Source organism: Sitophilus oryzae, unplaced genomic scaffold (genome assembly GCF_002938485.1).
Source record: "Sitophilus oryzae breed Bouriz unplaced genomic scaffold, Soryzae_2.0 scaffold_1518_pilon_pilon, whole genome shotgun sequence".
In the NCBI taxonomy this organism is placed as follows: Eukaryota; Metazoa; Arthropoda; class Insecta; order Coleoptera; family Curculionidae; genus Sitophilus; species Sitophilus oryzae.
The window spans coordinates 1,032,291-1,048,040 of record NW_022146190.1 but is presented as its reverse complement, the minus strand read 5'-3'; the positions used below and the strand labels follow the sequence as shown (position 1 = coordinate 1,048,040).

The 15,750-nt window shown below is 32.2% G+C and overlaps 1 protein-coding gene across 5 annotated transcripts in view; it reads right to left on the bottom strand.

Annotated features, from left to right (window-relative positions):
- The window catches only part of LOC115878569 (SET and MYND domain-containing protein 4), a 34,727-nt gene that overhangs the window by 11,886 nt on the left and 7,091 nt on the right, over positions 1-15,750 (bottom strand). For 2 of the 5 annotated variants that reach the window (XM_030895095.1, XM_030895096.1), the window contains 4 exons: positions 12,861-13,059; positions 11,659-11,824; positions 9,721-10,006; positions 2,344-2,620 (listed from right to left, as the gene is read on the bottom strand). In XM_030895095.1, the coding sequence (XP_030750955.1) occupies positions 2,344-2,620; positions 9,721-10,006; positions 11,659-11,824; positions 12,861-13,059 (928 nt within the window). Of the gene's footprint in view, positions 1-2,343; positions 2,621-9,720; positions 10,007-11,658; positions 11,825-11,972; positions 12,157-12,860; positions 13,060-15,750 lie in introns of those variants that run through there. The other 3 variants (XM_030895097.1, XM_030895098.1, XM_030895099.1) reach the window with 2 other exon arrangements.

Here is a 15,750-nt window from a genome sequence, read left to right as displayed (position 1 = left end):
TGGCGGCTCGTCAGGGTAGGCAAGGTAGGCGGCGCCTACCCTAAGATTTTCGCAGAATTTAAGCGACTTACTACATTACATTATTTACTATTAATGTTGCCCATGCATAAAAATACTGTGAATACACGGAAGTGTGTTTTAATAATCAATATTATTTTAATATTTGTGGTCTTGTATATTAACATATTCACTATCGCTGGCGTACGCTGACTGTACCGCTGCGTTAGAAAACAAAATAATTTTGACCGTTGGCGTGCCTTTGTTTGGCGATTTCTACATCGCCTACTAGCAGAGTCAATGCACGACGTACGGCAGTCTTCTGTCTCTGTCTAACTCATCGTGCGGTAGCGATGCGACACGTAAGTCGGAGTTGTATCGTACGGGGCTTAGGCGAAATCTCCGGTCGCCTTCGCATGAAGTCGTGGAGGCTCGGTAGGTAGGCTTAGAAATGAAGGAAATATTCCCGAAGGAATAGGAATAGGAATATTCATAAGGAGATATATCACATTTCGTTAAGGGGATATTTCATATGATTCATTATACGTAGCATTTAAAACGTTTATATGAAAATTCAAAAAACGTTTAAAGCAAATTGGAAACATTTTTCGGGCTTGTCCGAGATTATTAAAAATTATATAACGGGTTGTATTTAGAACACACCACAGAAATAAAAGAATCCGAAATAAAAAAGCGCGTTATTTTATTCGGTGCAAGAAGACGATACAACAAGATATTACAGAAAAGTCTCTGTGCTATTTCAATTCGATATGTTAATAAAAGCGGCTAAGTCAACTATCTTTGCGAATTTTATATTATGAAATATTAGATAACATTGTTGTACATTTAGAAATAAGGTTTGCAGATAGCTACTCGCATGTCTCAATTATTTTTATTTATCGCTTGCGGATCCGAAATTTAAAGAATCCTATAAAAAATTTCCAACGCATTTAACATCTGATTTAAGAAACTTGTTATATTGATACATTTCTTCCAACGCATTTAATAGTGATTTAACAAACAAAAAATTTTATTGGCCAACATAAATTAATGAATAAATTGCAGGTATTAATAATAGATATGATAATTTCGTTTATAAAATAATTTCGGGAGAATAATCCTGGAAATATATTTCCAGAGGCTTTCAAATTGTTTGTTTTGTTTGTTACTACACCATTTACAAGTACTTGGGTTGAGAGACATTTTTCATGTTTCAAATGCATTCAAATTTATAGTAGAGATTCCATGAAAAATAAACGTTTATCGCCACTTGCCTTACTTTCAATCTAAAAAGATATTTTCACAGCTCTTCAACAATCTGATATAATAATAAATATTTTTTCTTTGTTAAGAGACCGACTCGTCAATTTAATATATAAAACATAATTCTTCTTTCCCTCAGTACTACCAATTTTTAAGTTTGCGTAAATAAATAAAAATGAAATAAAATTCTATGATGTACTCCATAGGGACTCCATAGTAATAGATAAAAAAAATAATAGATAAAATAGATTAATAAAAACTATACTTGTACATTATGTCAATCATTATGTCATTACGTTGAATGCTGTTATTTTTGCTCTAGTTTTGTCCTAAATATTTTTGAGCTGTTTTTAACCCAGAGATAACATATATTTACAAACTGGGCTAGGGTATTATGTAAATTAGGGGAGGGGGCAAATAGACGCAACTAAAATTTTGTCGCCTACCCAGTCACACGGATCACGAGCCGCCACTGGGAGATACAATAGATTTATAAGGTTCTCCGTGATTAAACTTCCTCACAGACATTCTACCAGAGTACCTAAACCGACGAGTAGCGACAGTTCCGTTTTCAATTTTCTTTGCGGCTGCGCGAAATAAGTAGGTTATCTGTCATACGAAGAAGCGAAGTTGCCACTGTTGCCATTTAACAAATATCTCTATATACTTTATTTCAAGTATACCTCAGGTAACGAATCGTTTTTTTAATTATTTATTACCAGTAAGATATTTTATACATTCAAATTTAGAAATAAGGATAAAACAAAACAAAAAAGATATGTATAAAACTTTATAACTAATTCCACTTCAAATTGTGAGCAGTGTATACCATGTTTATAGAACCACTTCATAAGTTGTGCAGTTAAATACGTAGTCATCTGTCAAACACGTCAAAAGAGAGAGAAAGAAAATTTGGTCCCACCACATCAAAAGAGCCGACGGTTTCTGTCGCTACTCGGCGATCTACGTACTCTTATTCTACTACTACAAAAAGGTAGTCGTCTTAAACAGTTGATAAAGAGACGCAGCTTTGTCAAGTAGAAATAAAATTGAATCAAGCTACAAATAAAAAAATAACGTTACCTGTCACTTCGATATACACCACTTCCGTCTGTCGTAGCTAACTGATCTAAACAATCGTATTTATCTCTAACAACAAGGGCAATTTTCATCGACATCAGTTCCAAATCATTTATTTCATAATCTTTCATAGTCAACAATATAGGACACTCATACTTATGATACATCTTAGCATCTTCTAAACACTTTTCATTGCAGTATAATGTTTGAGTGCACTTCTCACAAGGTATCAAGTTGTAACACAATTTAAGACAGTGGTGACAATGTGTAAACAATTTCTCTGTAAGTAGATAAACAGGTTTCTGTTATACAGGGTGAATCTTAAATAAGTGCAAATATTTTAGGGGTAGCATATTTCTACTAGTTTAGGGGTATTTTTTTCGCGATAAGAAGACTTTGAAAATTTGGAATTTTTGATTTCGTTTTTAATTAAAAAACAATTTCTTGAAAATATCGTCGGTGAAATGTGATAAATGCTAACTCCATTATTCCTAATTTTACTGGAGAGCAAAAAAAACGGTACAAAAAAATATGTACACATGTAGGAAGTATATTCATGCGTTAATATGATAAAGAGATAAGAATTGCTTTTGCTAACAATAAAACTCAATATTTCGTGTTACTTTATTTTTTTTTTGAGACACAATAGGGAGATAGCAGATATTCGTCTTGCAGAAATAAAAATATATTTCTGGAGATAGCAACCTTTATTGTTTGAAATTTTGAAAATGGAATTTTATATTACCCAAACATATTTAGAAATAATTAATTAAATTTAAAAAATATGATATATTTATAATATCGTCGGTCTGGAAGCAAAATAGACAAGACCAAAAACGAATACATTTTTAATGAACTAAAATAGCGCCATTTTGGACTTAATGAATATGAAAATAATTTACAAATTAAACTTACAGTTCTTAGAAGATATGGTAGATTTTTCCTGGATATACCTAGATGTATATTCTGGAAGAAATCTAGTACCTACACCACTTGCAAATTAGTCGAATTTTTATTGACAGGATGCTTAGCCTAATTTTTTTACGAGAACGGTAGCAGGCCGAACTTGGAAAACAGTGCAGTCGTTAAAATAGTTGCGTGACTTTATTAATTTTTTATTATTTTTCTTCTAAGTTTTTATTTTTTATAAAGATTATGTCTCATTTACGCGGAAAAACGTTGAAAAAAATAAAATTGATTAGGTACTTTGGAAATTTTTGCACAAATAAGTAATATCATTTAAAATAACTTCGTTTCTCCCCTTACCCCTTACGGATACCCTGTATTTACAGAACGGATCGACGCAGAGTCGGACTGGCCATATAGTCAGATTGGCGATTGCCAGCCGGGCCCCAGCCTTCGCGGGCTCCCCTAATAGTTCAATATTTATTCTTAAATAGAAATGAAACAGAAAAAAGTGACCGTGATATTCTGAGGTTATCCCCAAAACGTTTTTTTTTTAATAACAATATTTGCATTGTATTTTGGTTAACCTTGCATTACGGGTAGTTTCCTGATTTCTATATACAGGGTTGTTCACCACAGACGTCACGGAGTGACTAAACGATCAGATTTTTACAAATGGTAAGTTTTGGTTTCGTTGAAGGACTATTAGAGCTACAAATTAAAAATATTTTTACAAGATACAGTGTGTCCCAAATATGTAAAAAATATTACAGTTGTATTCTTTTAAATGGAACACCCTGTATATTATTCTATTTTTGGATTCTACGATTGAAATAAAGGTAAATTTGATTAAGGTTTATCGCACTTAAACCTTACCGTTCTTTAAATATTTTCAATTTTATTAAATTGCAGTAAAAATTTTAAGGCTTCATTTCTCCAAGGGTCTCAAAGTTTTTAATACTAAATATTTACTGAAGATTATTTATTGATCATATATAGTGTTGCAATAATAAAAATTTTACTACCTAATACAGAGTGTCCAAAAATTTATATTATATTATTACTAGCTTTAAACGGCAATAACTTGTTTAATTTAAATAAAACATCCTGTATATTTTTTTCGTGAATCAGATGCACAATTTAATTGTCTATCACATTTTATTATACGTTTTTTTTTACTTATCTCTTCAAGTTTTCGTAGAAAATGCATTTTCTTATAATTTAGACCTGATTTATGACTATACCATGAAATATTGATATTTACATTTCAGATTTTTTTTAAAACAACATATATATACAAAATGTACAGGTGGTAAATACTGCAAGCCCAAAAAAAAGATATTAAGTATACAAAAAACTATTTAAAACTTTGTAAAAGTGTATACTAATTAAGTATACCACCATTATTTCCGAGCAAAAATTAGTTAATTACATACTTTTAAATTGTTTTAATTAATAATTTATTCTAAATAAATGTGGATTTGGCTCAGAAATCAATATAATAATAAGTTATGAAAATGAACGTCTCTGTTTTTATAAATAAGCATTCTTCAAAAAATTAAATAAAATTTATAAGGTGTTACTTTTTACCACACTGTCTAATCAGAAACTAATCTAAAGAACTGTGGTCTAATACACAGACAAAATTCAGTTTTTTAGTATTTGGAGCAATTATTATTAATCAACGTAAACAGTCAATAATTAATGTAGCTAACAAAACATATTTAAACTTTTTTTTTATTTTATAATGAAATAAGCGAACTATATCGACAATATTAGTATCTGTATTCTTTGAAAATTTGTTACGTTTAAAAAATAATCTAAAATGTCAATATTCCATGGGTATAGTGATAAATGAGGTCTAAATTATAAGAAAATGCGTTGTCTACGAAAACTTGAGGAGATAGGTAAAAAATGGTATAATACAATTTGATAGACAATTACATTATGCATCTGATTCACGTAAAATATATAGGGTGTTCCATTTAAATTAAACAAGTTATTGCCGTTTAAAGCTAGTAATTATTTAATATAAATTTTTGGACACTCTGTATAAGGTAGTAAAATTTTTGTTATTGCAACACAATATCTGATCAATAAATAATCTTCAGTAAATATTTAGTATTAAAAGCTTTGATACCCTTGGAGAAATGAAGCCTTAACATTTTTACTACAATTTCATAGAATTGAAAATATTTCAAAAACGGTAAGGTTTAAATGTGATAAACCTTAATCAAATTTACCTTTATTTTAATCGTAGAATCTAAAAATAGAATAATATACAGGGTGTGCCATTTTAAAAAACACAACTATAATATTTTTTACGTATTTGGGACACTCTGTATCTTGTAAAAATATTTTTAAATTGTAGCTCTAATAGTCCCTCAATGAACCCAAAATTTACAATTTGTAAAAATCTAATCATTTAGCTACAATACTCCGTGTCGCATGTGGTGAACAACCCTGTATAATAGAGAAAAACTGACCAAAACGTAAGGCGAAAAAATATGCAAAAAAAATCCACCTGGGCCCCTCTAACCTAGTCGGACCCTGGATCGACTTACTGTACTAAAGAAACATACAAGTAAAGAATTCGCGTATTTGCTTCAGCGTGATCGTTAACGGAAATTACGGAGATAGCAGCATTTCGGCGTCTATTTCAGATCACTGGGAGTTAGCAGATATTATTGAGTTAAAATAACATTTTTTTTGTAATAATTGTAAAGAATTTAGCTGCTTTCCATATTTATACAGTATTTTTTTCTCTTTCTAACGGTATAAAAAAAGCTTATTAACGTAAAAAATGGAGTTAGCAGGTTATCACGTTTCACTGACGATATGACAACATAGGTAGTAGATTAAATTTACAAGAAAGAAAACCCAGAAAAGATTTAGCGATTCCTAAAATTTAAGCAAAAAATATTTTTTTTTTAATTTTCAAATTAAAATAACTCGGTTATTTTGGACGTATTTGAAAAACGATAAAGAGAAAATAGTTTCTTTTATCGAGATCTACCAGCCCTGAAAATATTTGCACTTATTTAAGCCTCATCCTGTATAATACATACAATATTAAAATAACCGTTCATAACTTTATAGCCAATATCGGTATAGAACAATCTCTATAAGACTAAAACGACATCTACACTATTCGTGAAATTCTTCGCGTAATACTTCTAGAAGTTGGAAACCATTTTTTTTTGCAAAAAAGCTGAAATTATCAATACAGGGTGGACCATCGAAAACGTCCCGCAAGGCATAACGGCCAGGGTATTATTTTTTTCAAAAAATCCAAATACACGTCAATTTTGTTTGTGAGGGGGACAACTTTTGTCCCAAAAATGATTGCAAAATCTTCAACTTTTTTCAAATGGGAAGGGGGGTCAAGTGGCACTGCAATGAAAAGAGCTTTCTATTCTCTATAGAGAAATTTGGAGTGTTATATTTTTGTTATTTTTAGCTCTATTTTCATAACTTTTTGTATATAATTATGTAGAATGTAGAATGTAGAATGTTTAGAAGGGGAGTTAATCACCGCGACCTTATAGATCTATTGTGTGTTCCCCTTTCTTGAGTTATAACGAGTTATAACTCATCATACAGTCTCAGGGCTTTAAGAAAAGCCAGTATCTGAGACGGCTCCACAGAGGCCAGCTCTCCATCCTCGACATCAGACGTGCCAAGGTTCATAGCACGAATGGTCGTCGTCTCGGCGCACTCAGTGATAAGGTGTTCTGGTGTTTCCCCATTTTCCCCACAAAATCTGCATTCGCCGTTGTTTCTCAGTTTCAGCCTACTGAGGTGTTCGTTGAGGAGACAGTGTCCTGTTAGAAACCCCGTGACAATCCGAAGAATGTTTTTACTTAAATCAAGGAAAACCTTTGATTTTTCTTGGTCATAAGTTCTGAGGAACTTTTCGAGTGTCTTAGACCGTTGGAGGACACCCAGTCCAAGTTACGGATGGAGTCTTCCAGATTCTTCAGTTCCGCTTTCAGTTGGTTCCCGTTTGGAAAACAGAACGGTTCTGGTCCTGTTAGTGGAGTGTTCGCTCCTTTTCTAGCTAGATCATTTGCTTGTTCATTGCCTTCTATCCCTTGATGAGCAGGCACCCAGAGTAGGAGGACTTTATTTTCTTTGCCTAATTTGTTGAGCTTCTCTAGGCATTCTTTGACCAACTTCGAATTGATGGTTACTGAGTTGATCGCGTTAAGTGCTGCTTGACTATCGGATAGGATGGCAATTTCCTGTTTTCGATAGTTCCTATCCAAGATAAATTGTACGCATCTTTCGATAGCGCAAATTATAATTATATATAATTATATGAACTTTAATTCGTAAACTCAGTGTTTTATAAACTTTAGTATTTGGCATATTATACAGTGTTAAACGAGGGGTTGTTTTTTTACCTTAACTTTAAAGCACCCTGTGCAATAATTTCGTGTGTAAATTTTTCTAAAATATAATTTTACGGTTAGAACCATGTCTCCTGAGCATTTTGTTTTTTGGATCATGTCAATACATGCCTTGGTTAAATTTTAAGAGCGAAATAAACTTGCTACCAACAATTTGCAAGAGTCATTGGAAAAATATGAAGGATTGAAATTTGAAAAGTTTATTTAAACATTTATCAGAGTAAATGATAAGGATAAATTCCTTCGACCAATTTGAGTTTTTTTCTTATTATTTCTAGATGTTTACGTATTTTTTCACTTGCCACAAGAATTCAATTCATTTACTACAGGATTTTCCCTCTGCCTCTTTTTATTCAAAACGGAACCAGTTTCGCGAAATTTTGCTACTAACTCGCGAACAATTTTGCCATAAAGGTGTTTGTCAGGATGGCGTTCATTGAATATCTGCGCAACTCAATTGCCACATTCATTATTTTTAAAATAAAGTTCGATTATTTCTACTTTTTCTGCAAGTGAGTACTCCATAATTATTAAAAAGTTTAACGATATTGAGAAGAACTTCAACGCATAAGTCACTGAACATCTATCTAGCAACTACCGCACCTGATCGTTCAACCTTGTGGCAAGTGAAAAAATGCGTAAACATCTAAAAATAATAAGAAAAAAACAGCAAATTGGTCGAAGGAATTTATCCTTATCATTTACTCTGATAACTGTTTAATTAATTTTTCAAATTTCAATCCTTCATATTTTTTCAATGGCTCGACCGATCTTCAAAAACGAAGCCGGAAAGTATAGAGAATAGAAAGCCCTTTTCATTGTGGTATCACTTGACCCCCCTTCCCATTGGAAAAAAATTGGGGGATGACACCCCCATATATATAGAGGGTTGAAGATTTTGCAATCATTTTTGGGGCAAAAGTTGTCCCCCTCACAAACAAAATTGACGTGTTTTTGAATTTTCCGAAAAAAAAAATTACCTTGGCCGTTATGCCTTGCGGAACGTTTTCGATGGGTCACCCTGTATATAGTTCACGCCGCCGGCCGCGCCGTCATGTTGATCGCATTAAAACAATATTGAAATCGTGGTTCTGTCATAATATTTAAGTATTTTGGTTTTTGGCTAGTGCAGTTATTGAAACACTCAGGTACGAGGTTTGTGTAATATAACGCTGTTTCGGGTAGTAAAAAATAATAAAAAGAATTCGAACTAGGCGTCGTGTTGTGTTCTGACAATTTCTAATGTTAATAAAATTGCCGAAAAAAATGTTAACGCGTAAAGGAGATCGTAATTAGGGCGTTGTTAGGTGTAATAACATTCAATAACTCAATTTTTTCGGATATTCAATTCTCCCGAAACAACATTTTATAGCTTCATATAGTTTCTCACACCGATTTGATGAAAAGCAAAAATGAATTCAAGCAGTTCGACGAAAAAAATGAGTAAACAAAGTGCTCGTTACATAATCAAAAAATTAAATAGACATATGTCTACTAGATAAAACATAATTTGCAATATTAATGGTATACTTTTTTTAATCAACTAGTGATTAAATGTTTTATGAACATCTTCTAAAAATATAATTATATGTACCTTTAAAAAATTATGCCCCACTAGCAAATCCGGTGATTAAAACTATGCTCGTTACCCTAGTTGAACTCATCTAAAAAGTTTATTTAACTGAAATAATAAATTATAATACAAGTTAGACTTTCTGAAGATATCAAAATATTTACTTTTTTATTTTTACTTCTCGCTATTTAAACCCCTGTATTTGTATGTATGAGTTGTTTAGGATATTCTTCGATGGTGGCAGCACCGGAGGAGAATGTACCAAGCCCATACTCTTTTTTTTGTGATAACATGTCTTTTCTGTTGTTTTTTTTAGTTTTGGGTTGATATAATAAGCCTAAATGACGTTAATATTTCTGTACAAAAGAAATATTAATTAATAAATGCAATTTTTCATCATACCCTGTTGTAAAGGTAGAGGCTTGAGACGGTATTTACATGTCTAAGAGTGATTCACTGTGGCAATCTTGTAAGTCATACATATATTACCTAAAGGATATTTGAATATCGGATCTTCTATAGCAATGATTTCCCCAGGTTCTATATCTCTGCAAGCAATAACCCGGCGTCCATCCGTATTAGAGTTTTCTATTTTCACTAAATTAGTTGCGCAATCAATCAAAGGATTGCGATCTTTCTCTGGGATTTCCGGTGGTGTAGTTAAGAATCCAATGGGAAATTGCGATGGCAATAGTTCAATGGCTTTAGATTTTCGATTTTCCAGTTTCCCAATTACATCTTTAGGATAATTATTCTGAATTGCACGCTCTATATCCTAGGAAAATCAATAAATATACACTCAGATGCAAAAAAATCGCAATGGAGAAATTTTTGGTCAAATTTGGCGTGTTATATTTTTGTTATTTTTAGCTCTATTTTCATAACTTTTTGTATATAATTATATGAACTTTAATTCGTAAACTCAGTGTTTTATAAACTTTAGTATTTGGCATATTATACAGGGTTAAACGAGGGGTTGTTTTTTTACCTTAACTTTAAAGCACCCTGTGCAATAATTTCGTGTGTAAATTTTTCTAAAATATAATTTTACGGTTAGAACCATGTCTCCTGAGCATTTTGTTTTTTGGATCATGTCAATACATGCCTTGGTTAAATTTTAAGAGCGAAATAAACTTGCTACCAACAATTTGCAACTTTTACAATTATTTTTCAATATGACGAGGCGGCTTTGGTGATTATTCTGAACTATATACTACTATGAACCGTCTATCATGTTCAGCGTTTGGGAAATGCTTGGCAGGAGGTTTAGAGGTCGCGAAGTGGTACCAGCTTCATTAAATGAACTTCGTTTCGTTCTTAAAGAAGAATGGGAAAGCATAACGCAATAATGATATATGCAACCCCAATGACAGTATGAACGGATGTATACAGGCAGTTGTAGCAGCCAAGGGAGGTAATAAAAAGTATTAGGGTATTTTTTATAATATTTTTTTCTGTTTGTATACTTGACTATTACAGATGTTTTCTTTAATATCGTTAGTTCGGTTATCGTTATGAATGTTTATTAAAACCAGGACTGTATCAAACTGTATCGTTAGTCTTTAACGTTTTTTTTTAAATTTCGTATAGAGTATCCAACGTAGCGGAATATAGCGTTACGACAATGGTCACCAAAACCATCTCGTCATATCAAAAAATTACATCAAAAAGTAATGATAATTGAAAAAATTGCAAATTGTTGGTAGCAAGTTCCTTTCACTCTTAAAAATTAACCAAGGCATATATTGACATGATCCAAAAAACAAAATGCTCAGGAGACATGGTTCTAACCGTAAAATTATATTTTAGGAAAATTTACACACGAAATTATTGCACAAGATGTTTTAAAGTGGCGAAAAAGCAACCCCTCGATGAACCCTGTATAATATGCCGAATACTAAAATTTATAAAAAACTTAGTTTACGAATCAAAGTTGATATAAATATATACAGTTTGCTAAAAAATCAAGAAAATAGGGCTAAAAATAACAAAAATATAACACTTTAAATTTGACCAAAATTTTCTCCGTTGCGTTTTTTTTGCATCCGAGTGTATATTAGAAACATAAATAATATATTAAACGAAGACTTGAAATGAAAAGCGGGATAAGTGTCAAAAAATTTTGAAATCATTTTGTATCATCGAATATAAACGGTGTCAGCGATGGCTATGAAATGAACATTAATGACACTTCCCATATAAATTTACATATAAAATGACAGCCATCTTCATTTCATAGCCATCGTTGACGCGGTTTTTATTAGATCATACGGTACATGTACATACAATTACTTATAAAACGGGCTATGTGACCAGCGCTTTGAAACTACTTTAATAGGGCATCAAAGCTGTCTCACGCATGATCTAATAAAATCAGTGCTATAAAATATCATTTTATCGTCTTGTATAAAAAATAACTACTTTTACCTCCAAACATTCCTTATATAATCCCCATTCAAAGAGAACTGCAGATCTGTTTCCATAAGCAAATGCCAATTCCTTGCTATTCTTTTCTGCATGTGCGACACTTTGAGTATAAAGTTCCACAGCAAGTTCCCCTTTTTTCTTCACAAAGGCTTCAGTTCCTTTTTTTCTAAAACATATTTATTAAACACCAGCAAGATAAATAGGTCGGTCAAGTTTACCCCCCGTACTAGAGGAAATTCAAAAATAGATATAACACTATTTTGCACACATTTTGCACAATTTTGCACACCGTAAATGATATTTTGTACACTTACCTTACAGAGAAACCAGAGCGGTTTTTTAAACGGGCGGCAAACTTGGCCGCTTTCCCCCATCTGTTACGAAAATGATTTATTTCTATGTACATTGATTCGGCTAATTTTGCACACCTATTTTTAAATTTTGCACACCCCCTGACGAAAGTTATGGAGGGTTAAAAATTTTAAAATTACTCCCCATCTGTGACTAAATTGAATTCTGTTTATATCAATCGAATCAGATAATTTTGCACACCTGTTTTTGAATTTTGCACACCATCCTGATTAAAGTTATGAGGGTTTGAAAATTTGCAATTTTCCTCCCATCAGCAAAGAAATTGAATTTTTTTTTATATCAAACGAATCGGTTAATTTTGCACAATTTTGCACAGCTGTTTTCGAATTTTGCACACTCTCCTGACAAAAGTTATAAGGGTTTGAATATTTAAAATTTGTGTATTTTTTTTTGTCCCATTGTGTGTGAAATATCCCATTTAAAAAAAAAACATAAGTATGAGTCATATTACGAAAATGATAGATCTCAGAGACGTGAAAAAACTGTACGGAACTTCGATTTCACTTTTTCGATAATTTACATATAGCTTGCACCTTGCAGAACATTAATGAAACTAAAGATTTTACACACAGATTTGTCCTAGGTTTGGTATAAATGTGCAAAACTCACATACTTATGTTTTTTTTTTAAAATGGGACACGGTCAAGTTTGCCCCCCGTTTAAAAAACGGCTCTTGTTTCTCCTAGGTAAGTGTGCAAAATATCATTTATGGTGTGCAAAATTGTGCAAAATGTGTGCAAAATAGTGGTACATATATCTATTTTTGAGTTTCCTCTAGTACAAACTTGACCGACCCAAGAAAATTTTCCAAGCGGATTGTTTTAAAATACCTGAATTCAGCGCTCTTGACGCAATTCTTGCCATCTACCGTCAAGTCGCCTAACAAACCGTTTGTGAGTAATAGCTCATAAACGAGATCTACTCGTCCTAAATTAGTAACCTCCTGCATAAAAACCACCGATATTGGAATGATTAGGTTCTGCTCATCCAGGAGGCGCACGAGACGATTGCCTATGTCGTTCTGACCTGCTGTACAACGTTGTCGATGTTAAATTATATTTCATTAAATAGGTAAAATTATGTCGGAGTAAAAAGATATGTAGGAAAATCGCTTATCTTCGTGCCTGATCTCTACAGGGTGTTTCAAAAAACATGTGCCATCTCTTGTGGGGAGATTCCTCACGTAAAAATAAGATTTATTTTTCATATCACGATAGGTCCGATTATGCTTTGTTTCGTAGCTACAGGGTGTTAAAGACTTAATATTTTTTCGATTTATTATAATTATCTTCCAAGTACTTTTAGCGTTTAGAATGAAATTTTGGAGGTAAAAGTTACTATAAATGCTACATATTTTAAAGCTAAAAAAGTGTCGACATATTCAGTGGCGCACATGTTTTTTTTGAAAAATATTCCAGTGATAACCCATATGCACGTCCCTGATGAACTTATCGACACTTTTTAGCATTAAAATATGTAGCACATAGTAACTCTTACACTCAAAATTTCTTGTACTTGGAAGAAAATTATAGTAAATCGAAAGATTATTAAGACTTTGACACCCTGTAGCTACGAAACAAATCAGAATGTTGATATGATATGCTGATATGAAAAATAAATCTTATACGTGAGAAATCTCCCCACGAGAGATGACACGTGCTTTTTGAAACACCCTGTATATCTACAGGGGATTTAAACTTGGTAAGCTTGGGAGGATAATAACAGGGTAAAATGCAAAGTTGCTCAATGGGATAAAAAAATAATATAATTCAAATGGTAAAACACCAGTTTGACCTCACATGAGTTGAATTTTGACCTCCCAATTAATTGTAAAGTTAAAAAAGAACATATATTTCTTTGATAATATAATATTTTAGCATACTTCAATGAAACAGAAATTAAATAAATGAGATGGATATAAATACAGTTAGAGACGTAAAGTGAGAAACAAAAGGGTCATTTTTACAATAAATAAACAAATAAATGCGCAAGTTGATAAACTACAATCTTCAGATTGGGGATTGTAGTTTATGTTGACTCTATTGGAGTTCTAAAACCAGTTGGAGTTTAACTAACTTTATAGATTACCAGTTTACGGCAACCTATAAAACCAATTTCTATGAGAAATCTCAAGCTTTGATGGGTGAAGTTTTTTTTACTTGAACTTGAAATCACTTTGAAACAACAAAACTTTGAAATCACTTTGAAAAAACAACAAAATATCCAGTATATAGAAGCCTCCCCAAACACAAAATCATAAAAATGCATCATTCTCTTTTTTTTCGACTTTAGAATAACTGAAATCAGTTACATGAAAACATGTTCCTGCTTTACATTCTACAGGGTCCGGCAATAGTGCGTCGGGCATCTGTAGCTCCTAGAATAAAAAACTTGGGAATTTTGTTTAAGTGCAAACACTGCAAACTTAAAGTATGTACCAGGATGTATTTCCGGAAAATATTTTAACTTCTATAGGGTGGCTTAAAAAAGTGTGAGTGGACCTGGATGATTTTTTTTAAATGGAACACCCTGTATATTATTGCATTTTTGGCTTCCTTTCAGATCACTTTATATAATTCTATGATATGAGTAAATCTATTTCGATAGTTTCAGAGATATTGAGAGATAAATCAAAAAAGTATATTTTTCAACCCTTCTTAAAAAAAATATTAAAAATACAAGAACTGTTCTGAAATCAAAACATCTTAGAAAGCTTAGCGTAGAATTTTGAACATCCTGTATGATTTACGATTTCCATATTTATAGCAAAGTAAGAACAGAGCATCTAAAGTAAATATCTAATATAGTTTTGATTTCAGGACAGTTTTTGTATTATTAATAATTTTATTATTGGGAAAGGCTGAAAAATATATATAATTTTTATTTATTTATTAATACCTCTGAAATTATCGAAATATATTTACTCATGTCTTAGGATTATGTGTGATCTGAAAGGAAGCCAAAAATGCAATAATATACTGGGTGTTCCATTTAAAAAAAAATCATCCCGATCCACTCACACTTTTTTGAGCCACCCTATAGAAGCTAAAATATTTTCCTGAAATACATCCTAGTACATAATTTAGGTTTGCATTTAAACAAAATTCCCAAGTTTTTTATTCTAGGAGCTACAGATGCCCGACACACTAGTGCCGGACCCTGTATAAACACTTTTCTTGTGTAGGTATGAACTTCACCTAGTAGATACTGTAATTTAGACATCAATACCGTACCGAGAAAACGAAAATAAACAAAAATGAACCAACAAACCAAACCAAAACAAACCTAACCAAAGCAACCAAAACACGCTGTAAGCTAAAACGCTTCTGTTAACGAATAATTGCAGAACATTTTAGCCGACCATACCAACATGTATGTTAGGCTATTAAGATCGGCAAAAAAAGGTTTTTTTGGGTCATAAATGACCTAAATACAAAATATTTCCATGGTGTCTGTCTGTCTGTCTGTCCGTCTGTCTGTAACACGATAACTGAAAAACCGCTAAACCGATTTTAACCAAATTTGGCACAAAAATACTGTGGCACCTGAGAATCTGGCCATTAGTTTTTGTTGGGGTTGGGGGTTGGTAAGGAGGTATGGGAGGGGGTTAAATATTTTAAAAAATCGTTACTCCAAAATTAGAGTAGCTAGCGAAATGCGGTTTTCAATTTAAGATTAGGAATAATATTTGCAATAAAATTTGTAATTAGTGTTGGGGCT